Genomic DNA, 21223 nt, shown 5'->3' on the forward strand with positions numbered 1-21223 from the left:
ATAGATAGATAGATAGATAGATAGATAGATAGATAGATAGATAGATATAGATAGAAAGATGATAGATAGATAGATAGATAGATAGATAGATAGATAGATAGATAGATAGATAGATAGACAGACAGACAGATAGACACTGCATGACTACGGGGAGAGCCAGAAGAGGGAGTGAAGCACAAACACCAACAAGCAGGGACCAAAATCCAACTGTGGTCTGCCTCTGGGGCACTCAGATGGCTTAAGAACTAGGAGGCTAAAATGATGTGCTGTGTGGCGTTGGCACTGCTGGGGTCTGCACTTTTCCTACAGGAGACCCTGATTCATCCCGGCAGAGCGAAGCATATTAAGACTTCCAATAGGGAAATGCCAGGTATTTTTGGACTAAGGGAACTAAAACTGCTAGCTCTGCAGGAAAAATTAACCACTCTTTTCATGGTTTAAGAAAGAGGACACAGAGCCAGTATATTACAGGTCCATGCCAAGGATAGGAAGGATCACAGGCAGGAAAGCAGAAACCTTCTGTCCTTCTGTCCTTCTGCCCAGGGTTCTCTGACCACAGGGTATAATGCAACTAAAAGCAGTAGCATCCAGAGAAGGATACTGCAGGGAGTAATCAGGCAGCATAAAAGGAAGAGTCCGAGGAGTAGTCAAAGAAATGGCAGAAGGATACACTACCCAACTGTCTGTATTCTGCATCCTGTCAGGGGCTTCACAGTGTCAGGAGGAGCTTCAGAGACTTACCTACGGCACAGAGGTCTACAAATCGGTCCTCTCCCTCCTCTGCATGGATGAGGTCATTCCGGCTCTTCTTGGTGGCAGCTCTCTTCAACACTGCTTTAAACAATGGGTAGTGGAGACCAGTGTAAGTTGCATCATCAGGTAACCCATCTCAAGGCATCTTTGCTGTGTGGTATTATCTTCCCTGAAAATGGTCCATTTTATCTCAGCTCCTTGTCCTGACCCTGGCACTTGGGCCCTTCTCATTCCTCACATGGAAACGACATGGAACTTTGAGGGCCATTCCTCTTTCTCTTCCCTTCAAGACAAGGACACTAGGAAGGCATGACCACCAAGAAGACATAGGCAATGTCTATCTGGGGCAAGCCCAGGAATACAGAGGGGCTGGTACAGATCTGCTCAGAATGGACTGAGCTGCAAAAGTAATAGCACTTCATGCTGTCTGGCCCCAAGCTGAGCCTTCTTGTGGCTTCAGCTGTACAGGCAATTGCAGGTGCCCACATCAGGGGAGGCCCCAACTCTACTAAGGGCTCTGGGTGGTGTCCAGAGACAGACAGCTCGCTTCATATCCTGAAGGCATGAAGCTTCTAGAAGCAACACTGTCCAACATAACTACCAACAAAGACATGGCAGGCTGCTCAGATTCTATGGCTCATGTGTTACCATAATAGATGTAAGGGCACCGAACACAGCACATTGTCCTAGGAGAACAAGTATCTGGGTTCCCACTAGTGGGGGTGCTATTGAGGCCACTTACCATCCAAAGGGGACTTCTCCTCTGCATTCTTGTCCTCCTCTGCCAACATGACTTCCTCTGTGAGGGGCAAAGCTCAAGTCAAGGCCTTTCTACCCATCCCCCAAAAAGGACTCATCCCAGTAAATGCTGGGGAAGTATCTGCCTGCTCCACTATACACATCACATCAGCAGGCTGTGACTGCATGCCTCCTACCTGTATTCAAACCATGCTCCAAGCAACCTTAAGTCCAACCTACAGATAGTCATCCCAGACAGAAGGATAACTGTGATTTACCACTGAGGAAGCATTTTGTAAGAGCTCAGGCAGGACAGCACCCCACATGGGAGGGAGCAGCCACACAGAGGGGAGTAGACCACATATGGGATCAGCCGTATGGTGGGGGGATCCCTAAAGAGGAGAAACTGTCTAGTAGTAGGCCTTGAAAGGGATTCCACTATGAAGAGAGTCTCCCAAATGGAGGGAAACAGCCCATAGAGAGGGGAGAGGCTCTACCTGGGGATGAAGGAGGTAGATTAAGGTTTAGGTTTACTGTGCCCAGAGCAAGGGTGATAGAAAGACTTGGGTCGGATGTGGAATGATCCCTCTATTTGGAGGTTTCGGTGACTATCATAATGCAGTGCAGTAAGAGCCAGCCTTTTCCACTGAGCCCCACCCCAGAGCCCAGGAATCCTAGATGGCAGCAAGGTGGGCAGAGTGCAGAGCAGAAGTACAGCTGCCCACTTCTGCACAGACTCACCTGCCTTGAAGATCCACTCCAAGTACCCATTCAGTTCTCGCTCAATCTGCTGCTGCCTACGGAGCTTCAGGAAGGCGCGGCGGTTCTCTACTCGCTCCCGCTCCTTAGCAAACTCTCTATACCACAGGAGAGAAAAGCAGGCAGCTCCAGTAAATACAGACAGGCAGAACAGTATTGCTTCTAGAAGCTTCACACCTAGAGGTAAGTTCCTGCCAGCTCCAGCACCCTCAGCTCACCACATGCTCTGGCTCCAGCTCTGGGAATTCAGAGCGCCCCTCACTCCTGCCCAACCTTTGCTCAACGAGCCCTTACTTATCCTCTACCTGGCTCATTTCTAATCTTCTCTTTGTATCTCAGCTGAGATGCTCCATCCTCAGGTGCCTTCTCAGCCTTAAGCCTATCAGACTAGTCTCCACCCTGTCACTGTGGTTGTTTGAATAAGAAAGGCCCCCACAGGCGCATATATTTGAATGCTCAGTCATTAGAGAGAGGCACTATTTGAGAGGGATTAGGAGGTGTGGCTTTGTTGGAGGACTTCTGTCACTGGGGGGTGGGCTTTGAGGTTTCAAAAGCCCATACTAAGCCCAGAGAGTCAGTCTTAGTGTGTATCTGTCTGTCTGTCTCTTTCTCTCTGCATGTTAGGGTATAGCTCTCAGCTACTGTTGCTCCAGTGCCTGCCTGAATACTGCCATGCTTCCTACTCTGATGACAATGGATTAAACCTCTGAAACCGTAAGCAAGCCCCCAATTATTTTATATTAGTTGTCTTGGTCATGGAGCTTCTTTAACCAACAGAACAGTGACTAAGTTGCTTAAACTGGAGGCTCAGGTGGCCTCTGCAAAGGAACCTGGAAAGACACATTAGTGATAGTCACATCCATCACAGGACACATAGAGAGAGCAAGAACAGCACTGGTCCAGAGCACACTGCCCTCCACATCTATGCTCTCTCCTGTCAGGCGCTCTGTGAGCCCACCCAGCCCTAGTTCCATCCACCTTGGAGCTATAGACCTGATCAGAAGCCTTCAGGATGAGACGAATGGAGCCACTCAGAAATTAGACTCAGGTCAGGCCTTTTTACCATATTTGTGACATAACTTCCTTGGCCCATATAGGGTAGGAGCTTCAAAAGGAGTACAGAAAAGAGGGTGTTGTGTACCTGTGGGCTCAGAATTACAGAGGGCATGCCACAGGCCATAGCTCTTACCCTGAAAGCACACCCAGCACCAGGTTGAGCATAAAGAAGGAGCCAATGATGATGAGAGGGATGAAGTACAACCAGTTCCAGGTATTTCCAGCTGCATCATTTGTCTGGAAAAAAGGAGGAGATGAAACAAGTAGACAAACAGCATGGCCACATTGTTGTGCTCATCCCCTATGAGGCCTCCTCAGAAAGGTCCAGGCAGAAAGTTCAGGCTTGGTCAGACCTGTTCTTGACCCACACAAAGCCTCTGTTTTAGGATATTTGATCCCACTGTGAACCTTGAGATTGTGAACTGTAAAAATCTGTTTCTACTTGTGGAGGGTCTCAGTCCTAGCACACACTTTTAATCCAAGCGCTAAATAAAGTCAACCCTAGGTCAAGACCCAGAGTAAGAAACAAGCTGACAGGGATTAAACAAAAAGAATGGTCATTGAAAGAAGAGTATTTAACACAGCATGGAGAAGAAGAAGGGGCTTTTGGCTTTTTCCTTCTGGGATGTGAACTGAGCACAGTCTTTTCATTCTGGGACTGAGCTCAGTAGAAAGATCAGCTGGGTGCTTTCTCTGCCTCTCTTAGCTAGTAGGTTTTTGCCCCAATATCTGGCTCCTGAGTTTTTTTGTTTGATTTGGTTTGGTTGTTTGATTTTGTTTTTTGTTTTTTGTTTGTTTAGTTTTTTGAGACAGGGTTTTTCTGTGTAGCCTTGGCTGTCTTGGACTCACTTTGTAGACCAGGCTTACTTCAAACGCACAGAGATCTCCTGTTTTTGCCTCTTTGAGTGCTGGGATTACAAGCATGCACCACCACATTCGGCTTGGCTCTTGAGTATTTATGGCTAAGACTGAATGATTGGGATTTTTCTTTCCTTATAACAACAGCCTTCCCTGGGTGGAGGCTCCCAGAAGACCAGAGACACTGCACACTTCCAGCCAATGCCCAGTGATGCTAAAAAGCCAGGAACAAGCCCAGAGAGCCAAAGACTGCTCAGGAAAACCTGAGGGCTATATACTTGGCTTCAGTCTGGTAGAATAACTTCTTGATATCATATTCATGGCCTCTTTGAGCAGCTTCAAAGACACTTTCACCTAAGTGAAGGCCCATAAGCTCCAAGGTTAGGGTTAGCCTTATCTGATCATGTCTTCAGGAGGTTCCCAATTCAGGCTACATGTGCCTTCATGCTGCATTCTCCACAAGCCCCTAGGACGTATCTTTCACTCTATGCCTGGCCCAAGATGGCTCAGCACCCAGACATGATCATAATAGCTGAAAACATAAAGGTCATCCCCTTTGCTTATTATAACAAAGCCCACAGAAGAGAAAGTTTCCCTGAACTCAACTTAATTCCACAGCTGTTTTATTGTTTATAGACTCCAGTGGACTTGGCTAAAGGGAGTAGTGAATCTCTTTCTCCATGTGAAGCTTTTGCTAGAAGCAAACCAAGAATAAGGTAGATGCTGAGAATGGGCACCTCCCTTCAGACAGCAGGACACAGGCAGTAGAACACCTGAGCCCTGCCCTAAAGCTCAGCTTGTCACCAAAGCCCTACAAGGATCTCTGCCTTCAGCCTGGCAGATTTGCAGACTCTGTTCTTAGATATCCCTAGACACCTGGACGGACTGCAGGCTGCCACCAAAACACCCATCTCCATCCCAGAATCCCAACTCTCAACTGTAGTAAATATTACCATACCCCACCTCTGCACAAACACACAGCACCAAGGCCAGCAGCTTCCCTGCAAGACCACACTCAAAACCATCCTAAAAAAGAAAAGACAGGAATGGTATAGCTGGATCTTGAGGTAGCACTATTCCTAATTATCTGAGAAAGCACCAGATTGATTTCCAAAGTGGCTGTACAAGTTTACATTCCTACCAGCAATGGAGGAGGGTTCTCCTTTCTCCACATCCTCTCCAGCATGTGTTGTCACTTGAGTTTTTTATCTTAGCCATTCTCATGGGTGTAAGGTAAAATCTCAGGGTTTTGATTTGCGTTTCCCTGATGACTAAGGATGTTGAGCATTTTTTTAAGTGTTTTTCTGCCATTTGATATTCCTCTTTGAGAACTCTGTTTAACTCTGTACCCCATTTTTAAATTGGATTACTTGATTTGTTGCTGTTTAACTTCTTGAGTTCTTTATATATTCTGGATATTAGCCCTCTGTCATATAAAGGGTTGATGAAGGTCCTTTCCCAGTCTGTAGGCTGTCACTCCTAGGCATATATCCAAAATATGTTCAAGTACACAACAAGGACATTTGCTCAAACATGTTCATAGCAACTTTATTTGTAATAGCCAGAATCAACTAGATGTCCCTAAATGGAGGAATGGATGCTGAAATTGTGGTACATTTACACAATGGAATACTACTCAGCAATTAAAAACAAGGAAATCATGAAATTTGCAGGCAAATGGTGGGAATAGAAAAGATCATCCTGAGTGAGGTATCCCAAAAGCAGAAAGACACACATGGTATATACTCACTTATAAGTGGATATTAGACATATAATATAGGATAATCACACTCTCCAGAGGTAATCCATTTCTCTGGCCTGTCAAGAAAGTACTGATAACAACCCCATACAAGCCGTGTCTGTAAATACTTCTGGAGCCCCATTCGAGTCCACATATTTTCTACAGCAAAGGCAAATAACGTCCCCACAGGCTAGACAGTCCCCCTCCCCATCTATTACCACAAGTTAGTAACATGGCCCCTGTTAAGAACATTTTGGTATTCTGGCAGCAGTTCTAAGTGCAGCTGGTCAAAGAGACATAGGCTCCCCTGTTCCCACACTGAGTTAACTGTCTGTCTCTCTATATTCTTAAAGCAAGTCAGTCAGTAGCTTCTGCTCACAAGTAACCCAGACTCACTACTCAAAGAAGCATTTGTCTTAGGTGTCCAGGCTCATCATGAAGTCAAGGGGAGGTTCTCTCCTAAAAGTCTCCTGAAAAATATAACCTGGAGTGGTTGGGGGTGAGGAATAAATCACCCTGGTTCTTGGCTACCTGCTCTGGACTTTCCTGACACCTACATTCTAGTACCTCAGTATTGTGTGTTTGAAATGTATGTTGAATGAAAACTCTGTGGCTTCTCCATGCCAATTCCTTCCTAGATACAAACACAGACAGATACATACACAGTACCACTGTGGCCACCTGGCTAAGCTCCAGTGGACTCAGAAGGATGTAGACACCTGGTTAAATGTCACTTCAGTTTGGTGAGGCTGGCAGGAATGTGGCCAATATAGAGCTGGTTTTAGGATCTGTCATTGTGAAAATTGCTCTATGATTGGCAGAAAAGAAAAAGTCCCCATCCCTGCCTTTGTCCCTGTATTCATTCTCTGTATCAGTCTACTATATAGTATCATTTCACCAAGATGCAGTCTTGTTCAGATTTATGTGAGCTCAGGTTTGCATTGCTCTGATGCGGAGCCTATGGGTGATTTTCCCTATGGCAAAGAGGCCTCAGCTCAGCTGTGTGAGGATTAACAAATGCCACCAAAAGCCTCTGCCAGTTTTCCTTTAACTCTTCATTTTCCTATTCAAGAGTAATAGATCAGCATTTGCTAAGTGCCTTCTGAATGCCTAGTCCTTAGGGGAGGCTGGGATACAACTGCTGGAGTCCATGGAAGGAAAAACAGGTCTCCAGAGCCATATGGATGCCTCATCCTCAAATGCAAATGAAAGCACATCACACCCCACTCTCCAAATCCCTACTATATCTAAAACCCAGGGCCGACTAGTCACACCTTCCCAGACTCCTGGCTCCAATGCACCTTCATCTTCATTCTCTACTTTCCAAAGCTTGTGAGGCACTCTTTCTTGTCCCTGTTCCCTAGCAGATGGCTCACAAGATCCTTGGACAGAATTGAGGAAGTTACAGGGTTCCTAATAAGAGGACTGAGATTTGCTAAGAGCTGGTTGTCGAATCACCAAGAAGTACCTTGGCTGTATGGGGAAACAGTAATTAAATGGGTCACCAGTACCCCAGAGATCTTATCTTGGACTTTCATCATAGCCCCTGTGATGGCTTGAATGAGAATGAGAATGGCCCCACAGTGACATAGATTTGGTCACTATTGTTACTGTTGGGAAAAATTAGGAGGTGTGGCCTTGGTGGAAATGTGATACTAGGAGTGGGCTTTGAGCCAAGCCTACAGATCAGGACTCAGATACTGCTCCAAGCACCTGCCTGCTTGCCACCATCCTGATAATGGACTAAACCTCTGAAACTGCAAGCTGGCTCCCAAGTACATGCTTTCCCTTATAATGGTTGCTTTGGTCATGGTCAAGTCAATAAAAGCATGGTATGGTAAGTCCTGACAGGCTTAACATGTAGCAGGCTCACAGCATCACTTGCTGTCACCAAGAGCAACAGAGGCATCTTCTGTGCAACACCACTTCCAATCTAACAGCCTCAGTCTACTCTTCATAACAGAAGACTGCAGGAGGGCCTGTCAAGAGTATGCATTGACACTGGCTCAGGGTCCTGACAAAACACCTGTAGAAGGGCCTGTATCACACACTGGAATAGGAGAATGAGCTGAGGACTGGGCAAGTGCTCTCAGTCAAAAGTACCCCTTGGGACCCCACTGCACAGAGCACCATCCTGAGTGCTCCAGACTTCATCACCAGACAAGGGCCAAGATGCAACTCACATTGTAGAGGATGTCAGTCCAGCCTTCCATGGTGATACACTGGAACACTGTCAAGATGGCAAACAGGATGTTGTCAAAGTTGGTGATGCCAAAGTTGGGTCCTGGCCAGTACTCCCGGCATTCTGTGTCACCCTCACACAGCCGAGCTGGGGCCTCCTTGCCACAGGGAAAGTCACCCACAGGCTCTGCATCTGTGAGGAAGAGAGTAAAGCAAATCTGAGACCTTTGCTCCCTAAGTCTCCAGCATCACCCTGCCCTTTATCACACCTGCACCAGATCTTTTCTCTCACTAACTTTACAATTGCCTCAACTTCAGCCAATGATCTGTCCTCGGGAGCTCCTTGCTCACCTCCCCTCTCCCTCTTGGAATCTTCCCAGTAGCATGCAAATATGCTCACAACCCCTTCACCTTGAAATCCACACTGTCTAACTGTGACCCAACTTCTCTCTTCTCACCTAGCCTGGGGAAGAGGGAGGGAGCGGATAAATGATTATTAAGTTTATTCCTTCTCCAAAGTGCGTGATTAAGGCTTTCAAAAATACCATCACTTGAGTATTTGTGTCCCGTTGCCTTCTCTGTGGACAATGATGGTTCTGTTTCTTCCTTCGTAATTCTTGACACAATTTTCTTCATTTCTTTATCTTGTGCACTGCTGTAACTACCAGTGCAATATTCACTAGAAGCGGCTGTTTATGGCTTTTGTTTTCTACTTTAAAGGAAAAGCTTACCATGGCATTTCATATTTGCAGGGATTTTAGAGAATTTGACAAAATAACTTACTTCCAGTTTAATAAGTTTTTTTCTAATGAGGGATGATTTAAATTTTAGCAAACACTTTTTCTAGATCTAAAATATGTGGTTCTATATTTATTTATATTTAATTATGTCTCAACCCTCAAAACACCCTCTGGCTTTACCTACATCACACACCCAGAATGAAGCCAGCCCAATCCAGCCACTTTCTCGAGTATCCAGAGCTGGCTGTAATCATCTCTCCTGGACAGATTTTCTCCTATTGAGCTGGCTTCTGCTTTTGCCTCCCCACTGTGCCAGTAGGACCAGAAGATGCCACACCTTGTTCAAAGCCTTCCAGTCTTCCATTTCCCTTACAAGGCTCAAATTTTGAACCATGGTCCTAAAAGCAAAGGATTTCCTCTAACTCAGTTTTCTTCCACTGTGCACTTTTACACTCACTGTCCCTGGAACCAGGGTGCTCTATCTTGGTGACCAAACAGCTGTCCTCACTCGGTTCAGATCTCTGTCAACTTTGGCCAAAGGTCCTGGGAGCTTTTGCAGAGCATGCCCCAAGCTATTCTGTAGCAAATGTTTTGTTTCCTTCGTTGATGTTTTTATACTGTTATTTCATCCATGTATTTATTTACTTATCACTATTTATCAAACCACTAGAATATAAGTTCTACCTCCCTGGTCTGGAAGCTCAAAAACCCCTCTGCCTCATGTCTCATGGATAAATATATCTGGGGTCCTCCCTTGAGCCCAGAATGCCCTGTGAGGCTCACCTGTGCTGTTGGGGAAACAGGCCTTATGGAATTTGCCCATATAGAACTCAAGGCCGATGATGGCAAACATAAGGATGGCAAAGAAAAGCAGCAGCCCAATCTGCAGCAGTGGAACCATGGCCTTCATGATGGACTTAAGCACCACCTGCAAGCCTGCAATCAGAGGACAGCAGGAGGTCAGAGAGCAGAGAGGCAGAGTGAAAGGACAAACAGGACATCACGGTGAATGCCTGTGTGGGCAAAACACACAGTCCTCCATGGCAAAGTGTGACATCTTAAGGAAGAGTGAGTGGACAGTGTCTGAAAGTGGCAGAAGACAGAAGACAAGGGACTCAAAGACATGAGTCCAGGATTGGGAATGGGCACCGGTGAAAAAGATAGAGGAGAATTCAGAGTCTGAAAAGAGCAGAAAACCTGAAGGGTAGGGGGGAAGAGAATGAAATACACAGAAGATAAAGAAGCATCCTAAGGGGAAAGACCAGGGAATCTTGGGAATAAGGTGCAGGGGATCATGGGAAATAAGTAGTAGATCCAACTCCTCAGGAAAGCAAGGTAATTCTCTAAAACCAGAAGTGTTTTGTCACTGGCTTAGAGCAGAGAAACCAGACAAAGGAGGTTATAACCCTTAATCCCTCACCCTTCCATCTTGGTTTCAGCTCTTAGATGGAACTGAACCCTTGTCTATTCTGAGCAGAATAGAGAGCCAACAAATGGTTTTCTTGTAGTGATATCAGGGCAACACAACACTGAGTCCCTGCCCAGACCCTTGGTAACCCAAAAGCTAAATCTCTACAGGATTAAGAGTGTCCATCGGGCTTACTAAGACCCCTGGCCATCCTCTTGTCCATATTTGTCTCCCTGAGTGGCACAACCCAGAATCATTCCCCAACAGCCATCTTAGTACCAGTCTTTCTGGGCTAAAACAAGGCTGCCCTCTGCAGCCTTAGATATTTCCCAGTTCTACCACCTTGCTTGAATGAAGTTAAAAGGTAGAAACACAAGTCAGGAGAAATAACAGGGCTACCTTCAGGGGTTAGTGAAGAATGAACTGAAAAGGCTTCATAGTGGTTTGAGTCAGAGATGTTCCCCATAGGCTCAAGTATTTGAATACCCAGGCCAGTCCCCAGTCTGTGGCACTGTTTGGTAAGGCCATGGAACTTTAGGACACAAAGCCTTCCTGGAGGAATTACATCACTGAAGAGGGGGACTGAGACTTTATAGCCTGGTCCCATTTCTAGTTTTCTCCCTCTGCTCCCAATGTGTTACGGTGATCTTTTGACTTCCTGCCCCTACCACTTGCTGCTATGCCTCCCCCATCATGATGGACTCCAACCCTCTGGTACCATAAGTGAAAATAAACTCTAAACTGCGTTTTGGCCATGATGTTTATAACAGCAGCAAAGGGTAACTAATGCATGCCTGTTCCTCTTTTCATGATGTCAAAAGTAGAAAGCTCAGGGTAAGAGTGCAGCTCAGTGGTAGAGTATGTGTTTGGCATGTACAAGGCTCTGAGTTCAAGCCCCAATACCCACCCACTGTCCAATCCCCTGCAAAGTATTCAAAAGTCCCAATACTTAGTAGAAACAACTTTGATTGGGCCTGACTGTCTTAGTAAGACTTACTTGGAATTCCAGACACTAGCTTCAAGGGTCTTAGCACACGCACAGCCCTCAGAGTGCGCAGGTCAAAGTCAGTTCCAGCTGTGGCAAGAATCCTGGCAAGAACAAGGACAAAGAATGTAAGAGTTTCCATACTGAGTCTGTGAAGGAACAACACTCATGCCAGCACCGGTGGACCCTTTTTCCTAAGAGCAGCAACACATTCTTGTGTGTCTCCTACCATCCAACCGGAAGCCAGAGCACGTCATGGCCAGGCAAGGTGGGTCAGAACTGAGTCCTGAAGAATGCTGAAAAGGACTTATTTGTATGCTGTCCCTCTAGCTCAAAGACATCATCTGAGTGGGTACTTAACCACTGGCCTGGCAATGGATCTTACTCCAACTGAGTCCATGCCTGAACCATATTCCCAAATCAGCCCTAACTGCACTTCCTGCTGCTTCATAAAGATAATAGACTGGGTCCTGAAGGATGCCTGAGCCACACCTCCCATCACCCTTCATGTTATTCTAGGAGAATAGGGAATGGAAGGTGGATTCAGAGGACTGAGGAAAACATCATCATGGAGTGATGTCATAAGCCAAATAAATTCTTCCATAAGATGCTTTTGCCATGGCATTTTTATCACAGCAACAAAGTTAATAATATATGAGAATACATGTCTGTTCCTCTCTTCCTGCTGCCTGACTCCCAGGGATCAACAGTAGAAAGCTCAGGGAAAACTGTTGTTCTGGCTAGAGTGACTAGACATGAACTAGTGAGACTGTATTATCTTGAAGACATATTTTTAATTAACTAAGTACAAACCCAGAGCACACTATCAAGAGGAAAGTAATGCACCCTGCACTGTTTTCCCCATCCAGACCAGCTCATTCTGCATTGCTGCTGAAGAGACTGCATGGAAGACTCCCACAACCCTCACAAAGTTCATATGTCACTATTGCCAGAGTAGTAGCCCACAAATTCACCCAGTGACTTAAGCTGACGAAGGTCAGCTTAAAACCCGGCCCACTATTTGAGGACATCTGATAGTTACCATGGTGATCTTCACTTCTGAGATGCTACCTTCATTCCATCATGTACACAAAAATGGCTTCAAAATCAGGATCCAAGAGCTGCTAAAAGCACTGATTCAGAAGAAAGGTGGACAATTGGCATCTAAACTCATGTAGCCCCATCTCTTAAATACAGGCCAACTTGCATAGCAAGGAAGTGTGCACAGTAGCCCAGGATATCCATATACACTGTACCTGCCCTGACAAATAGCCAGGCAGCAGCCTTGCTCCTACCTCTGAAGAAAGCAACACACAACTTTGTGCCCCTACACATACCCAAGCTAGCCCTACAACCTATCATATATCCTGCCAGAAGCAATCAAACATACCCAAGCCTAGCTCAACAGCCAGCAGAATGGTCCTGCCCTCAGATAAGCCACCACAAAGACACTGGCTTGCTGTACTTCCAGGCACCCATGCCCAGCCCAAAAGCCAAACAAAAATCAAACAGAATACTTGTTGCTGAAGAAGTTAAAGAATGAAATAAGAACATATAGACTATACAAACTAAATTAATAGATGTTAAATATTCTGACCTTGAAGACAGGTATTTTAAACTAACTCAATCAGATGAAAAGAATGAAAAAAGTGGCCAAAGCTTGTGGGGCCTACAGGACATGATTAAGCAAACAAAAATTTGTAATATGGGAGTTCAAGGGAGTGAGGTAAAGAAAAGCACAAAAAGCATATTTAACAAAATAATAGCTGAAAATTTTTCCTACTTGGGAGAGACAAAGCCATTGGCCTAATGAAACTCAATCAAAAAATACTCTCTCCGAGACACATTAGAACTTAATAGTCAAAGGTTAAAGGCCAAAAGAGAATTGTACAATCACATATAAAAAAGTTGCATATAGAGGCAGGGCAAGATGGTGGCGTCGGGACGACTCTCGTTCTGAGCAGCAGCACAACAGGATCGGCACAGTGACCAGCAGTCAGAACTCGTGGCCATAAAACACAAGTGATTGTGTTTCCCAGGTGAGAGGATACCTCACGGTGGGGGATTCAATCAGCTTTAATTCACCCGGCTAAACCTCGGAAGAGATCCTGGTTCCGCCAGGCGCTTGGTCGCCAGTCCAGAGCCACACGCTAGCGTGCTCTGGTCACTGTCCCAGCCTGAACTGTGCTCACCACAACATCAGAGACTGAATTTCCAGTCGAGAGATAACCCCACGATGCAGGAAATGATTGGGACTGACCTTAGGTCAACCAGACATCCCCTGGAAAAGACTCAGGTTCCGTGGACACCCAGGAGCCAGACCGGAGCCAGAGACAAAATCATTGAAGAAAATTTCCCCAACTTAAAGGGGAGGCCTATAAGAATACAAGAGGCCTACAGAACACCTAATAAATTAGACCAGAAAAGAAAATCCTCCCATCACATAATAATCAAAACAGTAAGTATACAGAACAAAGAAAAAATACTAAAAGTTCCAAAGGGAAAAAGGCCAAGTAACGTATAATGGCAAACCCATCAGAATCACACCTGACTTCTCAACAGAAACTATGAAAGCCAGAAGAGCCTAGACGGATATCATGCAGACCCTAAGAGAACACAGATGTCAGCCTAGGCTACTGTACCCAGCAAAATTCTCAGTCCTCATAGATGGAGAAAACAAGATATTCAACGACAAAAACAAATTTCAACAATACCTACACACAAATCCAGCGTTACAGAAGATACTAGAAGGAAAAATACAACCCAAGAAAACTAACTACTTTCAATAAATCACAGGAAATAAAAAACCTCATTACAGAAAAAAAAAAAGTACCCAAACACACAAACACACTATCATGGCCAACATCAATATCAAAGGATCTAACAGCCACTGGTCATTAATCTCCCTCAACATCAATGGACTCAATTCTCCAATAAAAAGACACAGACTAACAGAATGGATGCATAAACAAGACCCAACAATCTGTTGCATACAAGAAACACACTTAAATCACAAAGATAGACATTACCTGAGAGTAAAGGGCTGGAAGACAGTTTTCCAAGCAAATGGACCCAAGAAGCAAGCAGGAGTAGCCATTCTAATATCTAATAAAGTAAATTTTCAACCAAAATTAATCAAAAGAGATAGAGAAGGACACTTCATACTCATCAAGGGAAAAATCCACCAGGAAGATATCACAATCCTGAACATCTATGCCCCAAATGCAAGGGTACCCACATTTGTAAAAGAAACTTTAATAAAACTTAAACCACACATAGACCCCCACGCATTAATAGTGGGAGATTTCAACACCCCACTCTCAACAAAGGACAGGGCAACAAAACAGAAATTAAACAAAGAAACAATAACTCTGACAGAGGTCATGAATCAAATGTACCTCACAGACATCTTCAGAACCTTTCACCCAAACTCAAAAGAATTTACCTTCTTAGCGCCTCATGGAACCTTCTCCAAAATAGACTATATAGTTGGTCACAAAGCAAGCCTGAACAGATACAAGAAGATTGAAATAATCTCTTGTATCCTATCTGATCACCATGGACTAAAACTGGACCTCAATGACAAAAAAAGCAAACGACCTACACACACATGAAAACTGAACAACTTGCTTCTAAATGACAGCTGGGTCAGAGAAGAAATAAAGAAAAAAAATTAAAGACTTCCTAGAATTCAATGAAAATGAAGGCACAACATACCCAAACTTATGGGACACAATGAAAGCAGTGCTAAGAGGAAAGTTCATAGCACTAAGTGCCTTCAAAAAGAAATTCAAAACATCTCATGCAAGCAACTTAATGGCTCACTTAAAAGCCCTAGAAAAAAAAGAAGCAGACACACCAAAGAGGAATAAATGGTTGGAAATAATCAAACTCAGGGCTGAAATCAATCAATTAGAAACAAATAAAACAATTCAAAGAATCAATGAAACCAAAAGCTGGTTCTTTGAGAAAATCAACAAGATAGACAAACCCTTAGCCAAACTAACTAAAAGGCAGGGAGAAACTATCCAAATTAACAAAATCTGAAACGAAAAGGGGGACATGACCACAGACACTGAAGTAATCCAAACAATAATTAGGTCTTACTTCCAAAGTCTATATGCCACAAAATTTGAAAATCTAAATGAAATGGTCAATTTTCTTGACCGATTCTACATGCCAAAGCTGAATCAAGACCAGGTAAACCAATTAAATAGTCCTATATCCCCTAAGGAAATAGAAGCTGTCATCAACAGTCTACCATGAAAAAAAAGCCCAGGGCCAGATGGTTTCAGCGCCGAATTCTACCAGACCTTCAAAGAAGAGCTAACACCAACACTCTTCAAACTATTTCACAAAATAGAAACAGAAGGAACACTACCAAACTCCTTCTTTGAAGCCACAGTCACCTTGGTACCTAAAGCTCACAAAGACCCAACAAAAAAAAAAGAATTTCAGGCCAATCTCCCTCATGAACATTGATGCAAAAATACTCAACAAAATACTTGCAAACCGAATCCAAGAACACATCAAAGACATCATCCACTACGACCAAGTAGGCTTCATCCCAGGCATGCAGGGGTGGTTCAATATACGGAAATCCATCAATGTGATCTACCATATAAACAAACTGAAGGAGAAAAACCACATGATCATCTCCTTAGATAATGAAAAGGCATTTGACAAAATCCAACATCCATTCATGTTTAAAGTATTGGAGAGATCAGGGATACAAGGCACATACCTGAACATAGTAAAGGCAATATACAGCAAGCCTATAGCCAACATCAAACTCAACAGAGAAAAACTTAAATCATTCCCACTGAAATCAGGGACAAGGCAAGGCTGTCCACTCTCTCCATATCTTTTCAACATTGTTCTTGAAGTCCTAGCCAGAGCAATAAGACAATTGAAGGAGATCAAGGGATACAAATTGGAAAGGAAGAAGTCAAAGTATCACTGTTTGCAGATGATATGATAGTCTACCTGAGTGACCCCAAAAACTCTACCAGGGGACTCCTACAGCTGATTAACACCTTCAGCAAAGTGGCTGGATACAAAATTAACTCAAAAAAATCAGTAGCCTTCCTGTGTATACAAAGGACAAAAGGGCCAAGAAAGAAATTAGGGAAACAACACCCTTCACAACAGCCACAAAGGACATAAAGTACCTTGGTGTGAACCTAACCAAGCAAGTCAAAGACTTGTATGAAAAAAATTTCCAGTCTCTGAAGAAAGAATTAGAAGAAGATATCAGCAGATGGAAAGATCTCCCATGCTCATGGCTTGGCAGGATTAATATAGTAAAAATGGCCATCTTACCAAAAGCAATCTACAGATTCGATGCAATTTCCATCAAATTACCAACACAATTCTTTACAGACCTTGAAAGAAAAATTCTCACCTTCATATGGAACAACAAGAAACCCAGAATTGCTAAAACAATTCTCTACAGTAAAAGATCTTCAGGAGGTATCTCCATCCCTGATCTCAAACTGTACTAGAGAGCAACAATACTAAAAACTGAATGGTACTGGCATAGAAACAGAATGGTGGATCAATGGAATCGAATAGAAGACCCTGACATAAATCTACACACTTATGGACACCTGATTTTTTACAAAGATGCAACATCCATATCCAATGGAAAAAACAGCATCTTCAACAAATGGTGCTGGTCTAACTGGAAGTCTACATGTAGAAAAATGCAAATAGATCCATACTTATCACACTGCACAAAACTAAAGTCCAAGTGGATCAAAGACCTCAACATAAAACCAGACACACTAAACTGCTTAGAAGAAAAAGTGGGGAATACCCTTGAACTCATTGGCACAGGAGACAACTTCCTGAACAGAACACCAACAACACAGGCTCTAAGAACAACAATCAATAAATGGGACCTCATGAAACTGAAAAGCTTCTGTAAAGCAAAGGACACTGTCCTCAGAACAAAACGACAGCCTACAGATTGGGAAAAGATCTTCACCAACCCTATATCTGACAAAGGGCTAATATCCAGTATATATAAAGAACTAAAGAAGTTAAACAGCAAAAAATTAAGTAATCCAATTAAAAAATGGGGTACAGAGCTAAACAGAGAATTCTCTGCAAAGGAATATCAAATATCACTTAAAGAAATGCTCAACCTCATTAGCCATCAGGGAAATGCAAATCAAAACGACCCTAAGATTTCACCTTACACCCATCAGAATGGCTAAGATCAAAAACTCAAGAGACAACACATGCTGGAGAGGTTGTAGAGAAAGGGGAATTCTCCTCCATTGCTGGTGGGAATGTAAACTTGTACAACCATTCTGGAAAGCAATCTGGCGCTTTCTCAGACAACTAGGAATAGCACTTCCTCAAGATCCAGCTATACAACTCCTAGGCATATATCTAAAAGATTCTCAAGTACACAATAAGGACATTTGCTCAACCATGTTTGTAGCAGCTTTATTTGTAATAGCGAGAAGCTGGAAACAGCCCAGATGCCCCTCAGTGGAGGAATGGATGCACAAATTGTGGTATAGCTACACAATGGAATATTACTCAGCAATAAAAACCAAGGAAATCATGAAATTTGCAGGTAAATGGTGGGATCTGGAAAAGATCATCCTGAGTGAGCTATCCCAGAAGCAGAAAGATGCACACGGTATATACTCACTCATATAGACATATAATATAGGATAAACCTACTAAAATCTGTACACCTAAAGAAACTAATCAAGAGGGAGGACTCTTGCTAAGATGCTCAATTCCTATCCAGAAAGGCAAAGAGGCTGGACATCAGAAGAAGGAGAAGAGAGGGAACAAGTCAGGAGCCTGACACAGAGGACCTCTGAAAAGCTCTGCCCTGCAGACTATCAATGCAGATGCTGAGACTTATGGGCAACCTTTGGGCAGAGTGCAGGGAATCTTAGAAAAGAAGTAGGAAACAGTAAGATCTGGAGAGGACAGGAACTCCACAAGGAGAGCAACAGAACCAAAAAATCTGAGCATAGGGGTCTTTCCTAAGACTGCTATTCCAACCAAGGACTATGCATGAAGATAACCTAAGACCCCTGCACAGATGTAGCCCATGGCAGTTCAGTATCCAAGTGGGTTCCATTTTAATAGGAAGAGGGACTGTCTCTGACATGAACTAATTGGCCTGCTCTTTTATTATCTTCCCCTAAGGGGGAAGCAGCATTACCAGGCCACAGAAGACAACACAGCTACTCCTGATGAGACCTAATTGACTAGGATCAGAAGGAAGGAAAAGAAGTCCTCCCCTATCAGTGGACTTGGGGAGGGACGTGCATGCAGAGAGTGGAGGAAGGGAGGGATTGGGACGGGAGGAGGGAGGGAACTACAAGGGAGGGGGCAGGGATACAAAGTGAATAAAGTGTAATTAATAAAGAAAAAAAAGTTGCATATAAAGGATTTCCATTATAGTAGATTTCTCAAGGTAAACCTTGGAGACAGAGAGATGATAGGACTGAAAGGCAAATATGAGCTACAAAGGCAAAGCCTGCCTTCAAAAGTGAAAAAAATAAAGCCTGTCTCAAACAAGCAAGCACTGAAAGAATTCATCACCCCAGACCAGCCCTGTGATATAAATTAAGGAAATCCTTTATCTATAAGTAAAAATAGTCATCAGGAAACACACAGAAATATAGAAGATAGACAAATGATAAAGGAAGAGAGCCTTATCACTATAGAAACCACCAAACTATAAAGAACAGTGGGGGAAAAAAAGAAAAGGAAAGAGCAAAAGGTGTGTGTATGCCAAAAAGTAATTAATATGACAGGAGTCTCTTGTTACCTATGAATAATAATCTTTAATTTAAGTAAATCCCTCAATAAACTGGCAAAATAAATGTAAAAAGACCCAACTATATATCAACTTAAAGGAACTTACTTCATAAAAAAAGATATACATTGCCTGCAAGTAACTTCACCAACAGAAAAAGAAAAACAAAGATGGTGATTGTACAGTGATGAAAGGACAAACAGCAAGCGAGTACAGCTGTAAATATATATGAACCCAACACTCAACAAACAAGCATTTGAAGCAAACAGTAGATCTACATGAGAGACAGCCTCTGGTGAAATAATAGCTGAAGGTCTCAAAAGCCCCACTTTTTATCAATGGGTAGATCACCAATACAGAAAATCAACAACAAGAAAACATCAATTAAATAAAGTCTAGAAGAAATGGACCTAACATATTTACAGAAAATTTCATGCAGCTTTACAATATACATTCTTCTCATTACATACGGTCTCCTAGAGGAAAGAACATACTTTAAGCCATCAAAATCTTATCGCGTATATTTCTTAACCACAGTGGAAGAAAATTAGAATCAACAACTATGAAAATCATACATACACATGATCACATAAAATATACAAACACATTCCTAAATATTCAATGATTCATGAAGTAATTACAGAGAAAAATTGGAAGTATTGTATGACAATGACAAAAAGAAACAGCACACCAGAGCATGTGGGATACAGAAAAGTCATCCTAGAAGAATTTTACATCCTACATCCTTAGAAGTAAATTCATACAGGATAAGTGTTTGTCCAGAGAGTGTCCTATAACAACCAGACTTTCTGTTTTGAACGAGTTTATTAAGTACACAGCAAGCAGGAGCAGAACAAGTAGCAAGTAGCAGGCAGGTAAGGTCATCAATTTGGATACACAGAACATCCAGTGGAAATGAACTGCTGATACCAGTTAGTTTTCACTTAGCTGGGCATTCTGGGCGGAGGTCTCTTTAGAGATGAAAGTCCATCTTCCTCCCACCTTAGCTGGCATTTTTATCCCATGAGATAAACAATGCTAACCTCTGTTGGAAATGGTTTGTCTCATAGCTGTTCTCAAAGGCACAATGTTTTTGATCCCCTTTGGCTGTTTGTTTCTTGCCACTGTGTCAGGGGACCAGAACAAGGAGTCTTGGGAGACACTTGAGAACAGCTGAGGATGGAGAGACAGCTCAGTCATTAAAAACACTTGTTGCTTTTGTAAATACCCAGGTGTGATTCCCAGCATCTACGTGGTGGCAAACTATATCATATCAACTCAAGTCGGAGAGGATCCAACACCCTCTTCTGGCCTCTTTAATATTAGGCACATACACAGTACACATATATTCATGAAAAAAACAAACACATAAAATAAATAAATCTTTACAAAAAAAAAAAAAAAAAGAAAGAGCTGGGCTCAGTGGCACATCTTGTAATCCCAGCACTCTGGGAGGTAGAGGCAGGTGGATTGCTATGAGTTTGAGGCCAGGCTGGTCTACAAAGTTAGTCCAGGACAGCCAAGGCTACACAGAGAAACCCTGCCTCAAAAAGACTGGAATAGCATAGATTGGAGCTGTAGAACACTGCTGTCCTTGGAGAAGGCCTGGGTTTGATTCCCAGAACTGACATGGCGGTATACTTACCCCCCAGCCTCCAGCGCATCGCATATGTCTGTGCCTGTGGTACACAGGCTTACAATCAAGAACAATACCCATATATATAACTTTTTAACTGGCATTAAACACTGAAGGATGTCAAAGAACACAAAGATCACAAACTACAAAGTAATAATTGAAAAATCTTAGCCAGGCAGTGGTGGCACACACCTATAATCCCAGTACTCACGGAGACAGAGGCAGGTGGATCTCTGTAAATTGAAGGCTAGCCTGGTCTACAAAGTGAGTCCAGGACAGCCAAAGCTACACAGAGAAACCCTATCTCAAAAAATAAAAACAAAAAGAAAGAAAGTCTTACTACAATACCACAAAGAATGCCATCAAGAAAATGAAAAATATTTTTTTCAGCTTGGCCTAAAGGCACAGGCCTGTAACTTCAGCTACTTGGACAGCTAAGGCATGAAGATTGGATGTTCTCGGCTGTCCTGACATATAGAGTGAGTTCGAGGTGAGCATGAGTAACTTAATTACATGTCACAAAATTAATAATTAAAAAGAGGGTTGGGATGTAGCTTTGTGGAAGTATACTTG

General features: G+C 43.2%; 1 protein-coding gene across 1 annotated transcript in view; it reads right to left on the reverse strand.

Annotated features, from left to right (window-relative positions):
* The window catches only part of Cacna1b (calcium voltage-gated channel subunit alpha1 B), a 159361-nt gene that overhangs the window by 110088 nt on the left and 28050 nt on the right, over positions 1–21223 (reverse strand). The window contains exons 4-10 of the mRNA XM_055599901.1: positions 11232–11323; positions 9610–9762; positions 8089–8279; positions 3440–3543; positions 2233–2348; positions 1496–1552; positions 742–831 (exon numbers count right to left, since the gene is read on the reverse strand). Of these exons, the coding sequence (XP_055455876.1) occupies positions 742–831; positions 1496–1552; positions 2233–2348; positions 3440–3543; positions 8089–8279; positions 9610–9762; positions 11232–11323 (803 nt within the window). The remainder of the gene's footprint in view (positions 1–741; positions 832–1495; positions 1553–2232; positions 2349–3439; positions 3544–8088; positions 8280–9609; positions 9763–11231; positions 11324–21223) is intronic.

This window comes from Psammomys obesus, unplaced genomic scaffold, assembly GCF_907164565.1.
Source record: "Psammomys obesus unplaced genomic scaffold, mPsaObe1.curated_primary_1811, whole genome shotgun sequence".
Taxonomy (NCBI): domain Eukaryota; kingdom Metazoa; phylum Chordata; class Mammalia; order Rodentia; family Muridae; genus Psammomys; species Psammomys obesus.